The 19,417-nt window shown below is 43.9% G+C and overlaps 1 protein-coding gene across 1 annotated transcript in view; it reads left to right on the top strand.

Moving 5' to 3' along the window:
• The first annotated feature begins 7,981 nt into the window (after positions 1–7,981).
• The window catches only part of PPTC7 (protein phosphatase targeting COQ7), a 49,248-nt gene continuing 37,812 nt past the window's right edge, over positions 7,982–19,417 (top strand). Inside the window, exon 1 of the mRNA XM_002753001.7 lies at positions 7,982–8,485. Coding sequence (XP_002753047.1) covers positions 8,263–8,485 — 223 coding nt within the window. The 5' untranslated portion in view covers positions 7,982–8,262. The remainder of the gene's footprint in view (positions 8,486–19,417) is intronic.

Raw genomic sequence — 19,417 nt, 5'->3', positions numbered from 1 at the left:
CTGACAAAACCAGAAATTTGATCTCCACAGGTTATTTTAGACCCCCAAATGTCAGTCCTTATTTGAGGACTGCCTCTTAAAGTTTTCTAAAGAGAAAACTTAACATGGTGGGGTTTAATGGGGCTGATAATTAATTGTACCCTTCTTAGCCTTTCCACATTCCAAACCCACTGAGAAGGAGATCTATGAATCGGGAAACTAAAACTCTAGAGTTTGTTTTCTGCATAAGGTTGATTGGAGAATGTGGCTTAGCGGTGCAAACAATTTCCCTCTGGATTAAACTAATTTACCCAGCCACAGGCTCGGTTTCTGCAAACGTCTTCCACAGGGACAGGCTCCCCACAGTGGAGGCAGAAAACAGGAGTGTCGAAAGATCAGGCCATAGCAAAAAGAAAAAAAGAGAAAGTGATTGGGCAGCAAGCTCAGCATCTTCTCCCAAACCCACCATTAGGCAAATCACTCCTCATCTTGTGGAGGTACCAAAGAAAGGGATCAGAAGTTTTCCTTCAATAGCTTCTCTATTGAAGAGTGGAAGTTCCCTCTCCCCTTATGTAAATAAATGGAGGATAAATTCCCTTCTAACATTTGCTTTTGGTTTCGAGACTTGTTTTTGATTCAATAACTGTAGTCATGGTACTTAGATCACATGATGTGTTTGTTAGGATTCATTGCATTACAAGGCAAAATCAAAGTGGCTAAAGCAACGTAGGAAACTCATATTAGTTCAGAGACTGATCTTCCCTCAGGCAAAGCTGCATTTGGGGTTTGATTGACATTTACCAGGCCTCTGTTTCTTACCATCTCTAAGCTCTGCTTCTTTCTGTATTGACTTCATTCTCAGGCTGGTTATTCTTAAGTAGCAGCAAAAATGGCCATCAGGCTGGGCACAGTGACTCATACCTATAATCCCAGAACTTTGGGAGGCTGAGGCGGGCTGATTACTTGAAGTTAGGAGTTCAAGACCAGCCTGGCCAACATGACAAAACCCTATCTCTACTAAAAATACAAAAATTAGCCAGATGTGGTGGCAGGTGCCTGTAATCCCAGCTACTTGGGAAACTGAGGCAGGAGAATTGCTTGAACCCGAGAGGCAGAGGTAGCAGTGAGCCAAGGTCGCACCACAGCACTCCAGCCTCTGTCCTGGGTGACAGAACAAGACTCCATGTCAACAACAACAACAAAAGAAAAGGGAAAAAAAAGGCCATTAGCAGCTCCAAGCTTGCCTTCTACCAGCTTAGAAACAAACCTTGGTGATAATTTCTCCTTCCTAACACTTTCAGCAAAATCCCATAATGAAGTTTCCTTGGTCTGGCTTGGGTCATGTGCCTTCTCTCTGTCCTAACCACTGCCAGCAACAGAATATAATGCTGTGATTGGCCAGACCTAGGCCACATGCCCATCCTTGGGGCCTTGGTCCAGTTCCACACAAATTGCATGAATCTGGGGGTGGTGTTGGATTATTCCTCCAAGGAAAATCAAAATACTATAATCAGAGAAGCAGAAGAATGGATTCCAGGTGGGAAAAACATGACCATCACACATGATGCAAAGCAAAATGAGTTAAATGGAAAGAAGATAGCTAGTGACTTCAAAAGGGCTTTGCAGTGAAGGCACTAAGTATCTCAGGGACACTTCTCCCGTTCAGCCCAGCTCTGCCTAATGAGATGAACATATCACCCCTTTCTTCAGGTTGTTGCTTGTTACATGTGATTTCCCAGGTTTTTGTATTCAACAGCATTTGCTTGTTGGGTTATTTATTTAGCACCTATTATATGCCAGACACTATTTTGGATACAAGATGAAGTCTTTTTGTTGTTGTTTTGAGATAAGGTCTAACTCTGTGGCCCAGCCTGGAGTGCAGTGGTGTGATCACAGCTCATGGCAACCTCCACATCCCCTGGCTAAAATGATCCTCCCATCTCAGCCTCTTGAGTAGCTGGGACTACAGGTATGTGCCACCGTGCCTGGCTAATTTTTTTTTTTTTTTTTGTACAGACAGGGTCTTGTTATATTGTCCAGGCTGGTCTTGAACTCCTGGCCTCAAGTGATCCTCCTGCCTCAGCCTCCCAAAATACTGGGATTACATATGTGAGCCACTGTACCTGACCTAAAGTCATGAATAAAATAGACAAAATTTCTTGCTCTCATGACATTTATCATTTAGTCAAGGAGGAGACAAATATTCAACAAAATAAATAAGTTCTATGTTTTATGAAGAAAAATGCAGATGCCACTGTTGGGTTGTTTAAATAGGTGATCAGAGGTGAGGATGGAGGCCACGTGCAGTGGCTCATGCCTGTAGTCTCAGCACTTTGGGAGGCTGAGGTGGGCAGATCACTTGAGGCCAGGAGTGTCTCAAAAGGAAAAAAGAGAGACAGAGGGAAGAGGATGCAGGCAAAACACATGGTACATGCTTAATCCATGGGCTCTACTGCTCTTATTCTTGTTACTATCACCACCACTATTTTATACACACACACACACACACACACACACACATATATATGTTTTGGTTTTTTTTTTTTGAGATGGAATCTCACTCTACCGCCTAGGCTGGAGTGCAGTGGCGTGATCTCAGCTCACTGAAACCTCCACCTCCCAGGTTCCAGTGATTCTCCTGCCTCAGCCTCCTGAGTAGTTGGGATTACAGGTGTGCGCCACCACACCCAGCTAATTTTTGTATTTTTAGTAGAGAAGGGGTTTCACCCTGTTGTCCAGGACGATCTCCATCTCCTGACCTCATGATTCACCTGCCTTGGTCCCACCGCACCCAGCCCATTACCACTATTATTATCTGGCATATGAAAGGCATTTGGTGACCCCTTGCTGTCTCCAGCATTAAGTACCCTCAGCTCAGCATATAAGACCCCCTGCATTAGGTCCTAAATAATAATAATAATAATAATTATTATTATTATTATTGAGACGGAGTTTCGCTCTTGTTACCCAGGCTGGAGTGCAATGGCAAGATCTTGACTCACTGCAACCTCCGCCTCCTTGGCTCAGGCAATTCTCCTGCCTCAGCATCCTGAGTAGCTGGGATTACAAGCACACGCCACTGTGCCCAGCTAATTTTTTGTATTTGTAGTAGAGACGGGGTTTCACCATGTTGACCGGGTTGGTCTCGATCTCTTGACCTCGTGATCCACCCGTCTCGGCCTTCCAAAGTGCTAGGATTACAGGCTTGAGCCACCGCGCCCCGCCCCTATTATTATTATTATTATTATTATTATTATTTAAGACCCCCTGCATTAGGTCCTAAATTATTATTATTATTATTATTATTATTTTTGAGACGGAGTTTCGCTCTTGTTACCCAGGCTGGAGTACAGTGGTGAGATCTTGTCTCACTGCAAACTCCGCCTCCCCGGTTCAAGCAATTCTCCTGCCTCAGTCTCCCGAGTAGCTGGAATTACAGGCGCCCGCCACCATATCCGGCTAATTTTTGGATTTTTAGTAGATATGGGGTTTCACCATGTTGTTCAGAGTGGTTTTGAACTCCTGGCCTCAAACGATCCTCCCACCTCAGCCTCTCAAGTAACTGGGACTATAGATATGCACCAGTATACTCAGCTAAATTTTTGATTTTTCGTAGAGAAGAGGTCTCACTATGTTGCCCAGGCTGGTCTTGAACTCCTGGTCTCAAGCAGTCCTCCTGCCTCCGCCTCCCAAAGTGCTGGGATTACAGGTGGGAGCCACCATGCCTGGCCATATTCACATTTTTGAAGTGTACAGTTCAGCAGTTATTCATATATTTGTAAACTTGTGCAACCGTCACCAATATCTAATTCCAGAATATTGTCATCACTCTGAAAAGAAACTCTGTACCCCTGAGCAGTCACTCCCCATTTGTCTCTCCCCCAAGTCCCTGACAACCACTAATCTACTTTCTGCCTCTATGGATTTGCCTATTCTGGATATTTCATATAAATGGAACCACAATATGTGGTCTTTTGTGTCTGACTTCTTAAAATATTGATTTTGTTTGTTTTAGAGATGGGGTCTCACTACATTATCCAGAGTGGAATGCAGTAGCAATTCACAGGCTTCATTGTGACACTCTATAGCCTTAGCCTCCCAAGTAGCTGGGACTACAGGCACCTGCTGCCTTGCCCAGCTCTTAGCCCACCATTTTTTTTTTTTTTTTTTTTGAGACAGGATCTCACTCTGTTGCCCAGACTGGAATGCAGTGGCATGATCTCGGCTCACTGCAACCTCCAACTCATAGGCTCAAGCGATTTTCCTGCCTCAGCCTCCTGAGTAGCTGGGATTACAGGCACAGGCCACTACTGCCCGGCTAATTTTTGTATTTTTAGTAGAGATGGGGTTTCACCATGTTGGCCAGGCTGGTCTTGAACCTCTGACCTCAAATGATCCATCCGCCTGGCCTCCCTACGTGTTGAAATTACAGGCATGAGCCACTGCACCCGGCCCAGCCCCACCATTTATTATTATTCCTTTTTCAAATCTTAATGTTGCATTGCTCTTCTCTAATCACATTCTTCATTCACTGAATATCCATTTCCTCCTCTTGAGCTGGTTATGCCCCTTCCTCAGACTCACAAATGTCATGTCTTCGTGAAGTGCCCTGGGTGTTTTCTAACCCCAGAGGGTCTCATTTTCCCTTCCCAACTCCTCCTTTATTTCAACTTACGGTGCTTCTTATTATTATTTTATTTATTTATTTATTTAGAACCAGAGTCTTGCTCTGTTGCCCCAGCTGGAGTGCAGTGGTGTAATCTCAGCGTATTGCAATCTCTACCTCCAGGGTTTAGGCAATTCTCCTGCCTCAGTCTCCCAACTAGTTGGGATCACAGGCATGTGCCACCATGCCCGGCTAATATTTGTATTTTTAGTAGAGACAGGGTTTCACCATGTTGGCCAGGCTGGTGTTGAACTTCTGACCTCAAGTGATCTACCTGCCTTGGCCTTCCAAAGTGCTGGGATTACAGGCATTAGCCACTGCACCCAGTCTATTATTATTTTTAATAGATTTACTTAATTTTAACCTTCTTACTGCACTGTGACTGCCACAAAGTCACCAAACTTTTTTTATCCTTAGACTAGAGCCTTGAACATAATAAGTCCTCTACAAATATTTGCTCATTTGCATGGCATTGCCGTAACACAGTGGTTCTAAGCCAGAGGGCAATTTTACCCCCCAGGGGACATTTGGCAATATCTAGAGACAGTTTTGGGTGTCCAGGGGGCATGGAGGTGGCATGCTTCTGACATCTAGTAGGTAGAGGCCAGGGATGCTGGTAAGCCCCCTCCAATGCATGCACAGGACAGCCTCACAGCAAAGAATCATCCTGCCCAAAATGTCAGTAGTGCCAAGCTTGAGAAACCTTGCCATAAGCTAATTAGTGCTCATTGTGAATGGGTTAGCAAAAAGAAACCCAGAGAGATCAACATACCAGTCTGTCAGAAAATCTCACTAGGAAATGGCATACCTTTTTTTTTCTTTTTTGTTTTTTTTTTTTTTAGGATTTGAGGGTGACTTTAGTGCAAAGCCCTTTCCTAATGTCATAGAGGTGCCCTGGGAGCCCAGATGGTATTTTCACCACACTTGTTCACCTTTGAGAGTGGCAACTGACCTCTCAGGAATCCTTGAAGTGCTAGGAATGTAACTCTGTTAAGGAAGAAAACCCAGGGCTTTTTAAGTCCAGCAAAATGTCAAATGTGAATTGTGCTCCTGGGTGAAGGAAGAGGAGGGGGGGGTGTTTGTAAAGTACCCTCTCCTGGCTTTCCCCCGGTGATGAAACTTCTGAGCTGGCTCTGGAATAAATGATTCAAGGGAACCTGAGGCCCTATCTCCTGTTCTTTTAAAACCTGCAAAGGAGCTTTGAGAAGCATTCTCTTCGCCGCATGCTTCTGTGAGCAACTGATTTGCAGGAAACTCATTTGCAGGAAATTCATTTGCCGGAAACTCAAGGCACTGGTGTCAATCGTGAATACAGCAGCCCCATCAGAGCAAAGTTACTGGCTTTAGAATCATATCTTAGGTTCCTACTCATCCCATCCAACCGGTTCTTGTGACTGATATGGAAATTAGGTAATATATGCCCTGAAAAGGAAAAGTAGGAGCAATCTGAAAGAGTTTGATGAGGCAAGAAATAGGGTTTACATGCTATTTTAAAAAGTTTGTCCTTGGGGTAGAGTTACCACCAGGCTGACTGGGATCTTGTAGTGGTGTGTGTGCTTTAAAGAACAATGTTTAGCACAGCTGGCAGAAATATAAATGCCAAGTAGAGGATTCCGAGAGGCACTACCCCCTCTTCTGGGCACTCTCCAATTTTGCCATAAAAAAAAAGCAAGGTGTGAATGCATTATTGTCATTGCTATACCATTTATCCAGTAAATGAACATTTTCCAGGTTCTGTATATTTGACAAAATGCCACTACATTAAGTCATTTCTTCAGTCCAATCTTGATGGAAGAAAGCCCTTAAAGATAGAAACATTTAGAGAGTACTTGGCACACTGTGAACTGCAAAAGTGTTTAATGATGATAGTAATTAGGATAACAGAATAATGTGTGTTGAGTTGATAGTTGGCAGCATTTTAAGTATATTAAGAAAGCATAAAAAAAGACCATTTAAGAACAAGATTGGAATCCCCAAAGAAACAATGGTCTTGTCAAAAGTGAACTGGAAAAGGAGTGCTGTTTCTGAGAAACATGTTTTAATAAAACTAAAAATTTTTCCAAATTGGATTACTTGCCCCAAAGCTCATTTTCTGTTGTTTGTGAACCCCATTCACTTAATCATTCCTGTATTCAACAAACATTATTTTCTTTTGTCATTTGTGGTTCTTATTCCATTATTCCTTTTTTTTTTTTTTTTTTTGCTTTTTTTTTTTTTAGATGGAGTCTAGCTCTGTCACCCAGGCTGGAATGCAGTGGTGCTATTTCAGCTCACTGCAATCTCTGCCTCCCAGGTTCAAAGGATTCTCCTGCCTCAGCCTCCTGAGTAGCTGGAATTACAGGTGTGCTCCACCAAGCCTAGCTAATTTTTTTTTTTCAGTAGAGATGGGGTTACACCATGTTGGCCAGGCTGCTGTCAAACTCCTAACCTCAAGTGATCTGCCTTCCTCAGCCTTCCAAAGTGCTGGGGTTACAGGTGTGAACCACCAGACCCAGCCCATTATTCCTTCTTTTATTCCACGTTTACATACTCTCCTACTGTGTGCCAGGCATTGCCTTAGATTCTAATAATACAGAAACAAATGATCCTTGTCCTGGGGAAACTTAGAATCTAGTGAAATATTTATTCATTGTTTCATTCATTTACATATTTACTGTGTGCTCACATGTTCTGGGGATACAGAAACAGAAAACACAGGACCCTCAGATAAACGAATTACATTCTAGAGGGAAGAAGGGAAAGCAAGGGCAAAGGTCGTGAGGCAGCTGTGAGCATGGCTAGAGGCCAGTTAGCAAAAGGGACATGACACCACCTGTGTCCCCTCCCACTCTGATAGAGACACATAACATTTCTTAATTCTACCTAAAAGACTGTACAAAAAGTCCCTTCTTTCCAGTATATTTCTTGGGAAGCTGTCACTAGATCTGTGTACCTCTGTTTCTCAATAGGTGACTCCATTCTGGTTTCTTGCAGGTTTTTGTTTAAAGGAATGGTGGCGTTATTTATTTAAAACAGGCTTTAAAAGATACCGTTAAAACAGGGGAGAAAACCCTCACGTAGCCCACCTGCAATTTCTATTAACTTAACCTAGGTCCCGCGTCTGGGGAACCCTTCAAGGTCCTAAATCTTTGGCAGTCAAGTCAAAAGTGACTACAACTATAGGACTACAATTCCCAGGAGACACTGTGTTCGCATCCTCTGCGCACGCTCAACCTTGGTGACGGCATAGGGCAGCGAGCCCGAGGGGCGGGCCTTGAGCCGAAGCCGCGAATCGGGGCGGGGCTAGGGGCAGGGCCACGGAGGGGGCGGTGCTGCCGGCGGGGCCCGGAACACGCTAGTGGAGCGGAAGATGGCGGCGGCAGCAGCGGCTGCAGCCGGGACCTCAGTTGGGCTGAGGCGGAGGAGCCGCCGGCTTTGACCTCGCTCTGGCTCCGGTTCGCGCGGCGGAGCGAGTGCGAGGCCCCGCGCGTCGGGCAGGGGCGGCGGCAGCCACTGCGCGCCGCCCTGAGGAGCGCCCCGGCGGCGGCGCGACTGCGGCTGAGGAGAGAGCCGGCTCCGGGCCTCCGCGTCCTCCTGCTCCCCCGGCCCCCCGCCTCCTCGGGGGGGCGGCGGCGGCGATGTTCTCGGTCCTCTCGTACGGGCGGCTGGTGGCCCGCGCCGTGCTCGGCGGCCTCTCGCAGACCGACCCCAGGGCCGGCGGCGGCGGCGGCGGCGACTACGGGCTGGTGACGGCCGGCTGCGGCTTCGGCAAGGACTTCCGTAAGGGCCTCCTCAAGAAGGGCGCGTGCTACGGGGACGACGCGTGCTTCGTGGCCCGACACCGCTCCGCGGACGTGCTCGGTGAGTCCCCGGCCCGGTCCCCCGCCCCAGCCTCGGATCCGCCTCCCGGGGACTCCCCTACGCGGGGCTTCCCCAGTTCCTCCCGGCGGCGAGAGGAGCCAGAGCACTCACATGGAGGGAGCGCTTACTATGCGCCAGGCGCCGTGCCAAGCGCTCCGAGGCGCGTTTTCCGCTTGAACGACCCCCGTTTTAGAGAGGAGGAAACTGAGGCGCAGAGCGGTCAAGCCGTGTGTTCAAGGTCACAACCCGAGAGTGTGACCGGTTTGTCCGAGTCCAGAGCCACCCTCTCGGTCTCATTCGGCTGTGCCAGCCCCGGGCGACCTCGTCCTCTCCCTGGGCGACACCTGCAGGCACCTAACCTCTCTCTGGTTCCGTTCCTCCGCGTGGCCCGGGGATCCCTGCCTCTTCGGGGGCTCCCGACACCACAGCCTGGCCCAGGCTGCGGGATCGCCGGCAGATGGGCAGTCCTGAGCCCCTAGACAACCTGGCCGTATTCTTTCGCCGCCTGGATCGTGACCAAATCTTCATCCTTTTCGAAGTCTGGCGGTGGGAGCTGCTGGCTTGGCGAAGAAACCCTCACAGCGTGTTCTCCCAAATTGATCTTGTCCACTTGCGGTCACTTGGGGGTTGGCGGAGTCTCTTTGATCCAAAATAGAATGGTCGAGCCTACTTGTACACTGCAGTCGGGAAAGCTTTGAGAATTGGTCATAGCCTTTTCAGGGCACAGGTGCTTCCTGAGGCCTATTCCAGTTACACGTTTGGAGGGTGGGAGACGGGGGAGAGAGCTTGCAGAAAGGGCTAAATATAATTCACAAGCAATCGGAAACTTTAACATAATGTACGCCTTTGGAGATTTTGTGTATGGCATGGGATAATGTGCTGTTAAAACTCTATCAATGAATAAAGCACTCACTTGGAAATTGAAGGACGAGTTGTCATTGAACTTGGGTTCAAATGTCACTTTGATTTCCCTTCCTAGGTGAGACTGAGTTTTTGGTTACTTTAAATTTCATAGGCCGAGGCAGAATGCGGCATTGGAACAAATGATTCTGTAACTTTTTTATGACTGTAATTATTTTTTAATCTGATCTTAGAATAATTGCCTAGTATCTTTGGTTCTGCCACAGTTAATGTTTGTGAATATGGGACTGGAAAGGCTGTTCTCATTTTAATTTATTAGTGACCCCATTACTTGGATTGGAAAAAAAAAAGCATTTAATGTTTAGGCAACGCTATTGATATTAACCTAAGAGGGAGACTTAGAAAGGTCCTGCAGCTTGCAGTTGAAATTGTACAAATCCACTCAGAAGTCAGCTGTTAGTAGCTATCTTTTCTCTGATACATTTAGAAGTGCTTCACTCAATGAGCTTGGACCTGTGCTGCATTTTAAAGTTGCGTTAGTGACGGAGGATAGGGGATAATGAACCTCTAAGGTTCACCTTATAAATCTGTATGTTGGCTTTTATGAAAAGGTCCATGACTTGATTGATGATTTGGGGAGTATTTAAATGTATCAAATCCTATATTGAACATTGATTTTAAAATTTTGGAAAGCTACTTTCTTAATGGAGTGGGATATTTACAAGAATTTGGGAGATTTTGGTCAAACACATTTTAAAAAAACTATAAACATAATTTTATGTCCTGACATCTGGTGGAAACCAGTGAACTTTGATGCTCAGCTTTGCCACTTGGTAGCTTTGTGATTTGTGGTCTTGTGCAGAGCCTCTTGAGTCTCCTTTTCTTTTCTTTTCTTTTTTTTTTTTTTGAGACGGAGTTTCGCTCTTGTTACCCAGGCTGGAGTGCAATGGCGTGATCTCGGCTCACCGCAACCTCCACCTCCTGTGTTCAGGCAATTCTCCTGCCTCAGCATCCTGAGTAGCTGGGATTACAGGCACGCACCACCATGCCCAGCTAATTTTTTGTATTTTTAGTAGAGAAGGGGTTTCATCATGTTGACCAGGATGGTCTTGATCTCTTAACCTCGTGATCCACCCGTCTCAGCCTCCCATAGTGCTGGGATTACAGGCTTGAGCCACTGCGCCCGGCCAGAGTCTCCTTTTCTTTATCTGGACTAGGGGATGAAGGGAATGGACGACCTGACCCTTAGTGACTATAGCTTCTGACCATCAGATCGTATTTTCTTCTTTTCTTTTTTGGGGGGTACTGAGGGGAACGGAGTTTCACTCTTGTTGCCCAGGCAGAAGTGGTTCTTAGCTTTCCTTGGTTCATAACCCCTGAGGATCTTTTGACTGTCCAAGAGCTCACTCCTCTGTACACTGCACAGAGACAAAATTTTACATAGGCTCTTAGGAACTTGGTTGACTCCATGACTCCTGATAACCACCTAGAGGTCCATGCATAGGAATCACATCAAGAACCCCAGCTCTGTACCTTTCTTGAAGAGAATGCCAGCAGGCACAGTCAGATAGTGGTTGCTGATGTGACCAAAGGGTGGTTGTTAGCCATATTTGACAGAGATCAAGCATGCACATGTGCAGGTGGTGAGGGATGGTGGCAGTGAAGGACAGGTTCACCAGGACTGTCCTGTTGTGGAAGACCTCTTCAGGACAGCAGTCTTTTGAGCCACCTGAAATAACTTCATGAGTTGGCCTCATTTGATCCTTGGCTGTTCTGAACCAGTTCATATGATGGTGACTTCTATTTTATTGATAGCGTAAAAGGTGATAACTTTTTTTTTCTTTCTGTGGGCTTGTGTCTAGAAAAGGGTGATGACTTTTATTTTTTGAGACAGAGTCTTGCTCTGTCGCCCAGGCTGCAGTACAGTGGCGCAATTTCGGTTTACTACAACCTCCGCCTCCTGGGTTCAGGTGATTCTTGGGCCTCAGCCTCCTGAGTAGCTGGGACTACAGGCATGTCCCACCACTCCCAGCCAGATGTTTGTTTGTTTGTTTGTTTGTTTGTTTTTGAGAGGGAGTCTCACTCTCTCACCAGGCTGGAGTGCAGTGGCGCAATCTCGGCTCACTGCAACCTTTGCCTCCCCAGTAGCTGGGACTACAGGCGTGTGCCACCATGCCCAGGTAGTTTTTGTTTTTAGTAAAGATGGAGTTTCACCATGTTGGCCAGGATGGTCTTGATCTCTTGATCTCATGATCTGCCCTCCTCGGCCCCGCAACGTGCTGGTATTACAGGCATGATTGTTTGTAATTTTTTTAGTAGAGACGAGCTTTCACCATATTGCCCAGGCTGGTGTCGAACTCCTGACCTTAATCCACCCGCCTTGGCCTCCCAAAGTACTAGGATTACATGCGTGAGCCATGGTGCGTCTGGCTAAGGTGATGACTTTCAGTGAGTAATACTGCTGTCTACTCTAGAGGTTGGAGTTTCAGACTGAGTTACATTAAAAGGCTATGTTGAGTAATAACGGTATGTTGAACTTAAGTGCTTTTGAACCTTTTAGTTCTGTAGATAATTCATTTTCTTTTAATTGACACCATATATATTACTCAGTATCCATGTAACAGATTATTTACTGTGGTCATCTAGGACTCCTTGACTGGAATGAAAGTTGTTTCTTTTTATACAAGAAAGAGAAAGCCCTTTTGTTTCTTTAATTTAAAATTGATCTGTCCTGTTAGTCATGCAATGACTAATAGTACTTGGTGCTTTACAACATTTTGTATATTCCCGGCTGGATTTCTTTTCGGAAAAACAAAGTATGGTGGGTGTGGTGAGACATAGGAACCACTCCTATCATTCTCTGGAAAATTGACAAAGGTGCTTTCTCTTTACTAGGTCCAACAGGAGTAAACCAGTACTAGTGGGAGCTATGTACACTTTTCTTGTTCCTTCTTCCCTGTGGCTAATTTGGAGTTCTCTTATTATTCTATATGGCATGGCTTCCTAGGTGCACAAAAATATGAGAGCTACATGGTGTGATCACTGGGCTTCCCACAGCCTTAAGCTACTTAACAATAGAATAAAAATTGTAAGACTCAAAAACCTTGGAGATTGGGTTTTTTCACCTCTCTGATGAGAAAACAGGCCTACAGAGTCAGATGACTTCCTCAAGGTTACTCTACTAGTTATTGGTGGAACTGAGGCTGACACCTATGTCAGTCTCCCAACTGAGACTCCACTTCCCAGCCCTCTCCCCGTTAGACTACTGGTCAGGTTTTCTTGATTTATGTGAATTAAGAACCAGTCAGTCTCCTGGTACTTTTGTCCTTTGAATGCTTTTCCTGGGTGTGTGTATGTGTGTGTGTGTTTATAACTTCTTAATTTGCTCTGACTCATAACTGAAGTGCAACAAAAAACTCCTCTGCATACTAAACCACAGTTTACAGAAACCACTTATTTAAAAAATGGCAGCCTGGTCTGTGCCATGTAAATTCTGACCTCTGAATATTGAGTTGTAAAGTATTTCTTATAAAATTGTGGGATGTTTATTTAAGCTTGTTTAAACTTGAAACCTAAAAATGAAATTAAAATAATTTAATATCCCAGCTTTTGGATCTGATTTTGATTGTGGTCAGGATTTTGGAGTGTTTTTGTGAGTAATGTCAGTCTTAAAAGTAGATGTCTTAAGGTATGAAGATCATGTGAACAAAATTAAGATCTAAATTATATTTAGGAAGTGAATGGATGAGGTAGAACTTGGTGTGCTCAAACAGTCATGGTAATTTTAATATACTTACAGAACCTCTATTCTGAAAGTGAATTGTCCGTTTGAAATAGTCACCTTGAGAGTGTGTGTGCCTGCTAATGGAATTTTTCTCGGCTAGATTTCAAGCCATGTCAGGACACCAGTCTCATTATTATATTACATAATTTTCTTTCTTTTCTAAATTTTAAGTTCCAGGGTACATGTGCAGGATGTGCCATAATTAAAGTCAGATTCCAGCTTTGTCTACCTGTTGATAGCAAATATGACCTTGTGAGTTTTTTGGTTTTTTTTTTTTTTTTTTTGAGACAGTCTCACCCTTGTGCCCAGGTTGGAGTGCAGTGGTACGATCTTGGCTCGTTGCAACCTTCTCTTCCCAGTTCAAGGAATTCTCTGGTCTCAGCCTCCCGAGTAGCTGGGAGTACAGGCGCTCACCATTATTCCTGGCTAATTTTTATATTTTTTGTAGAGACGAGGTTTCACGATGTTGGCCAGGCTAGTCTTGAACTCCTGACCTCAGGTGAACCACCTGCCTCAGCCTCCCAAAGTGTTGGGATTACAGGCATGAGCCTTGTCCCAGTCCCTTGAGTGAATTTTTCAAAAATTGAGATGTATAATTCACATTTCATAGCATTTATTCTTTAAAGTGTACAGTTAAGTAGTTTTTACATTCACAGAATTGTACAGCTACTGCCACTATCATTTGCATAATGTTTTTCATCACTCCACAGGAAACCCCCTACCCATTAGCAGTCATTCCCTACCCCCAGTTCCTGGCAACAGAAAGCAGATTCTGTCTGTGGATTTGTGTTTGAGACATTACATATAAATGGATTATGTAATATGTGGACTTTCCCTTAGCATGTTTTCATGTTGTCCCTTAGCATGTTTTCAGAGTTCTTCACGTTGGAGCATGTGTCAGTACTTCCTCCCTTTTTATGACTGAATAATGTTCCATTGTATGAATATACCACACTTTGTTGATCCATTCATTTGTTGGCCATTGGGTCCTTTCCACTTTTGGCTATTGTGAATAGTGCTATGCACATTTGTGTACAAACTTTTGTATGGACATATGTTTTTAATATATACCTCGGAATGGAATTGCTGGATCATATTTTGACCCTGTTTTAGCTGTTTTTTAATGTATCTGTATAGTTTTAATAGACATATTATTTTACATAAGGGAAGATATATTTTAAATTGCAACAATCAAATATACAAATGCTAAGATCAATCAGTACTTTAAATATGCCTGATTTCATAATGAGCTGTGTGCTTCCACAAGAAAATTGTGTGATGTTAATAAGGAAGTGTGTCTGTGGGTTTAGTAAAAGAGCCATCTACACCTAATGGAATAGCAGGGTTTAGGAAGCCACTGAGTAGTGGCTTTCTGACTATTCTGAGTGTTCTTTCATTCTAATAAATAAGTTTACAAGGTTGATGGATAGAGGAGGTTTGCTGTTTGCTTTTTAAACTTCTGTTCCTTGATATTTTTCTCATTTTGCTATATAGGTATATTGCAGGTTTATGAGGTACTTATAAGATACCTTTATTTTTGAAGTCATTTCCTCATTTGTTATAGTTTCAGAGCTACTTTTCCTTTGTTTACAGATCTTTTGAGATTTTCTAGCTTAGTTTAAAATTTTCTAACTTGCAGCTTCTCTCTCAATTTGTTAATAATCTCTTTAAAGGATTCTAGATGAATCCTTTTGTAGTGCAGGAAATTGAATTTTAGAAGCATAACTGTTTACTTTTTTTAAGTGCATTTTTTAAGGAGGTTTTAAATTGTAGCAGAAGGTAGTAGATTACAGGATGGAAGCTGTTGTGGAGGTTTTTTTGTTTTCGTTTTTGTTTTTTTTGAGGGGTGGTTGCTGGGTGGGAGGAGGCTGTACCCTGAACTTTAGCACTGCTTTGTGAAACTGGGCAATGCATAACCTGAATGGTTGCAACAGTAATGTGACACCAGAAGCACTACACCAGGTTAGAATGTGACCTACAGTCATGTCCTTTGAGTAGCCCAAATGCTTAAGTTCAAGCTAGATGTCAAATTCATTTTATGTAGGTTCCCATGCCTTTTAGAGAGAGGCCTTGCCTGGGGCTTTAGGTTTAGAAGTTTCAGGAAAATGCTTTGCAAAAATAAGTTAGCAGTATTTTATTTCTAAAGAAATTTGACTTTTCAAACAGCAAGTTTTGGTTCATTAAAAATAGCGGGACTTTGCCTTTCAAAATTAGTTGTTAACTTTTGGTCTCTTTAGGAAATGGTGTCCTGGATCCTAATTTTTGTTGTTAGTAATAAAAGTTATGAATTGATCTTGTTTGGGAGTTGCCATATATTTTAAAAATCTGATGGGGGCTGGGCACAATGGCTCACAACCTATACTCTAGCACTTTGGGAGGCCGAGGCAGATGGATCACTTGAGGTCAGAAATTCAAGACCAGCCTGGCCAACATGGCGAAACCTGGTCTCCACTAAACATTAAAAAAAAAAAAATTAGCCTGGCATGGTGGTGAGTGCCTATAATCCCAGAGGCTGGACACAAGAACCCAGAAGCAGAGGTTACAGTAAACCCAGATGGCACCACTGCACTCCATTCTGGACAACAGAGTGAGTCTCTTTCTCATTAATAATAATAATCTGATAGGGAGTTTTCTCTATCCCTGAGAACTAAAATCATTTGTTTCCAGCGGTTCACAAAATTGCATGTCATAAATCAAGACTTTTTGTAAAACCTGACTTACTGCGGAAGGCATTAGGCTAACACTCAACTTACTATTCAACTTGAGTTGACAACTGGCACAGCCCTTTCAATTTAGTTTAAAGTTTTTAAAGAAGAAAAAAGTTGCTAAATGCTTTTGAATAAAATCCCCAACAGGAAAAGTCCACAGCAGGATTGGGGATTGGGGATTGGGGAGTGGGGAGCGACAGAAGTTTTTCTTTAAGGAATAAAAATGATTCATTCTTTTTTTTTTCTAAGCCAGTTGTTTGATATCTAACACAAAACATGATTCTCTCATACTTCTGGTGCTTTATATAGTGCCTTAGAAGTTGCAAAGCATTGTTATGTTTTACCTTATTTAATCTTTGTAACTAGGAAGCTGCTGCTCTTATCAACACTTAATCTGAATCTGTTCCTTATCTAAAAGTTGACTCATCAAATAACGGTGGTATAGTTAGTATTATATTGGGACTTGAACCTAGGTCTCTTGCTTGCATATCTAATGCTTTTATTTATTTATTTTAATTATTGTAGTGACAGGGTCTCTCTGTGTTGCCCAAGCTGGTCTCAAATTCCTGGGCTCCAAAGATCCTCCTACCTCAACCTCCCAGAGTGCTGGGATTTTTTTTGTTTGTTTTTTGACACACAGTCTTGCTCTGTCACCAGGCTGGAGTGAACGGTGCTATCTCTTCTCACTGCAACCTCTGCCTCCTGGGTCAAGCCATTCCCCTGCCTCAGCCTCCCAAGTAGCTGGGACTACAGGTGCGTGCCACCACACCTGGCTAATTTTTTGTATTTTTAGTAGAGACGGGGTTTCACCACGTTGGCCAGGATGGTCTGGAGGTCCTGACCTCCTGATCCACCCGCCTGGGCCTCCCAAAGTGCTGGGATTACAGGCGTGAGCCACTGCACCCAGCTGAGTGCTGGGATTTAAGGCATGAACCACGTGCCCAACTTGTGTAGTGCTTTTATTTATTTATTTTTGAGATGGAGTTTCGCTTTTGTTGCCCAGGCTGGAGTGCAGTGGCACCATCTGAGCTCACCACAACCTCTGCCTTCCAGGTTCAAGCAATTCTTCTGCCTCAGCCTCTTAAGTAGCTGGGATTACAGGCATGTGCCACTATACCCGGCTAATTTTGTATTTTTAGTAGAGACAGGGTTTCTCAATGTTGGTCAGGCTTGTCTCAAACTCCTGACCTCAGGTGATCGAGCCACCTCAACCTCCTAAAGTGTTAGGATTACAGGCGTGAGGCACTGCGCCCAGTCTATGTAGTGCTTTTAAGTAAATGTCTGTTTAGTGCTTATAAAAGTAATACGTCTTCAAAAAAGCACCGTATAAAACACCTGTAACTCATAACTCAGCTATAGTCAACATGGTTCCCTCCAGCCTTGGTATGTATAACTGTATATATATTATTAAATAACATAGTATACACATTGGATTAATATGCATTCTACTCTGTAAAGCTTTTAGAAAGTTGCAACAATATGCAAATGAAGTTTGTAATAGTGTGTGACCCCAGAAGCATGTGTGAGTGCATGTTTTCATACTGGTAGGTGTAACTACATCATATTCTCCTGCATGTATAGCCCCCATCATTTGCTAAACCAGCCCTCTATTTGTAGTTATTTAGGTTGTTTCCAATTTTTTTTTTTTTTTTTGGAGACAGAGTCTCAGTCTGTCACCCAGGCTGGAGTGCAGTGGCGCGATCTTGGCTCACTGCAACCTCCCCTGCCCCAGGGTTCAAGCGATTTTCCTGCCTTAGCCTCCTGTGTAGCTGGGATTACAGGCACCTGCCACTGCGCCTGGCTAATTTTTGTACTTTTAGTAGAGATGGGGTTTCACCATCTTGACCACGCTGGTCTTGAACTTTTGACCTCATGATCTACCCGCCTCTGCCCCCTAAAGTACTGGGATTGCACGTGTGAGCCATCCTGCCTGGCCCAATTTTCTGTTATAAATAATACTTGAATGAGTATCTTTGCATCTAAATATTTCCTCAGGGTAAATTTCTTGAAGAGAAGTTCCTGGGTTAAAGCCTGTGAACATTTGCAAGGCCTTTGATATAAAGATTACCATAGGCCTGGGCGTGGTGGCTCATGCCTGTAATCCCAACACTTTGGGAGGCTGAGGTGGGCAATCACCTGAGTGAGGTCAGGAGTTAGAGACCAACCTGGCCAACATGGCGAAACCCCTTCTCTACTAAAAATACAAAAATTAGCTGGGCGTAGTGGTGGGCACCTGTAATCATCGCTACTCAGGAGGTTGAGGCAGGAGAATCACTTGAACCCGGGAGGTAGAGGTTGCAGTGAAAAAAAAAATTAAAATAAAAAAAAGATTACCATGGTTCCTCCAGAAAGGTCATATATTACTTTATACTTTCCCAACTGCTGTGAAATTGCTCTCAACAAGATTATTGTTGATCCTGAGTCTGTCTCACTTAAGAATTTATAAATTTACTAGGTTCCTAAATAGCTGTTTTTGAGGTGAATAAGTGTATAGGTGATGAACTGTTCTAGAATGGATTGAATTGTTGGTATGAATTTTAAGGACTACCAAATGACTGCAAAAACTTTGCCAGAGATTACAAAAGTGACTTCTACAAAGAGTGCTTTCTGTTGAAAGGCCCAGTACTGTTTTTACTTGGCTAATTCCAACACATTTTTGCACTAATTTTTCTCTTACCCATTAACAGACTATTTTGAAAAGAAAGGGAATTTCTTTTTGGACTACTCTGTATATTGTTATCTTTTTTTTTTTTCTCATTTTTATTTTGTTTTGTTTTGAGACAGAGTCTCACTCTGTCACCCAGGTTGAAATATAATGGCATGATCTTAGCTCACTGCAACCTCTGCCTTCAGGATTCGAGCGATTCTCCTGCCTCAGCCTCCCAAGTAGCTGGGACTACAGGCGCGTGCCACCGCACCCAGCTAATTTTTGTATTTTTAGTAGAGACGGGGTTTCAGTACGTTGGCCAAGCTGGTCTTGAACTCCTGACCTCGTGATCCGCCCGCCTAGGCCTCCCAAAGTGCTGGGATTACAGGTTTGAGCCACCATACCACATTGTTATTTTCAAGGATGCTGTTATGTAGCAAGTTTTTTGACTTACCCGAATTAGTCTATGCTATTATTTGAGGTAAATGCAAAAGTTTAGCAGTACTGAATGAAGCAAACAAAAAGTGCTTCTGTTTTCACATCTGCTGTGTTTGAATAGTAGTCTGGGGCAAAAAAAGTAAGATTTAAGGCTGGGCACGGTGGCTCACGCCTATAATCCCAGCACTTGGGGAGGCCGAGGCGGGGGGGATCATGAGGTCAAGAGATCGAGACCATCCTGGTCAACAAGATGAAACCCTGTCTCTACTAAAAATACAAAAATTAGCTGGGCATGGTGGTGTGCGCCTGTGGTCCCAGCTACTCGGGAGGCTGAGGCAGGAGAATTGCTTGAACCCAGGAGGCAGAGGTTGCGGTGAGCCGAGATCGTGCCATTGCACTCCAGCCTGGGTAACAAGAGTGAAACTCTGTCTCAAAAAAAAAAAAAAAAAAAAAAATTTTTTAAGCTATTTCCGTAAGGCTTAGAAAACTGTTTA

The sequence above is a fragment of the Callithrix jacchus genome, chromosome 9, assembly GCF_049354715.1.
Source record: "Callithrix jacchus isolate 240 chromosome 9, calJac240_pri, whole genome shotgun sequence".
In the NCBI taxonomy this organism is placed as follows: Eukaryota; Metazoa; Chordata; class Mammalia; order Primates; family Cebidae; genus Callithrix; species Callithrix jacchus.
Note: the sequence above shows the minus strand (reverse complement) of the source record. Positions and strands in the feature narration are given on the sequence as shown.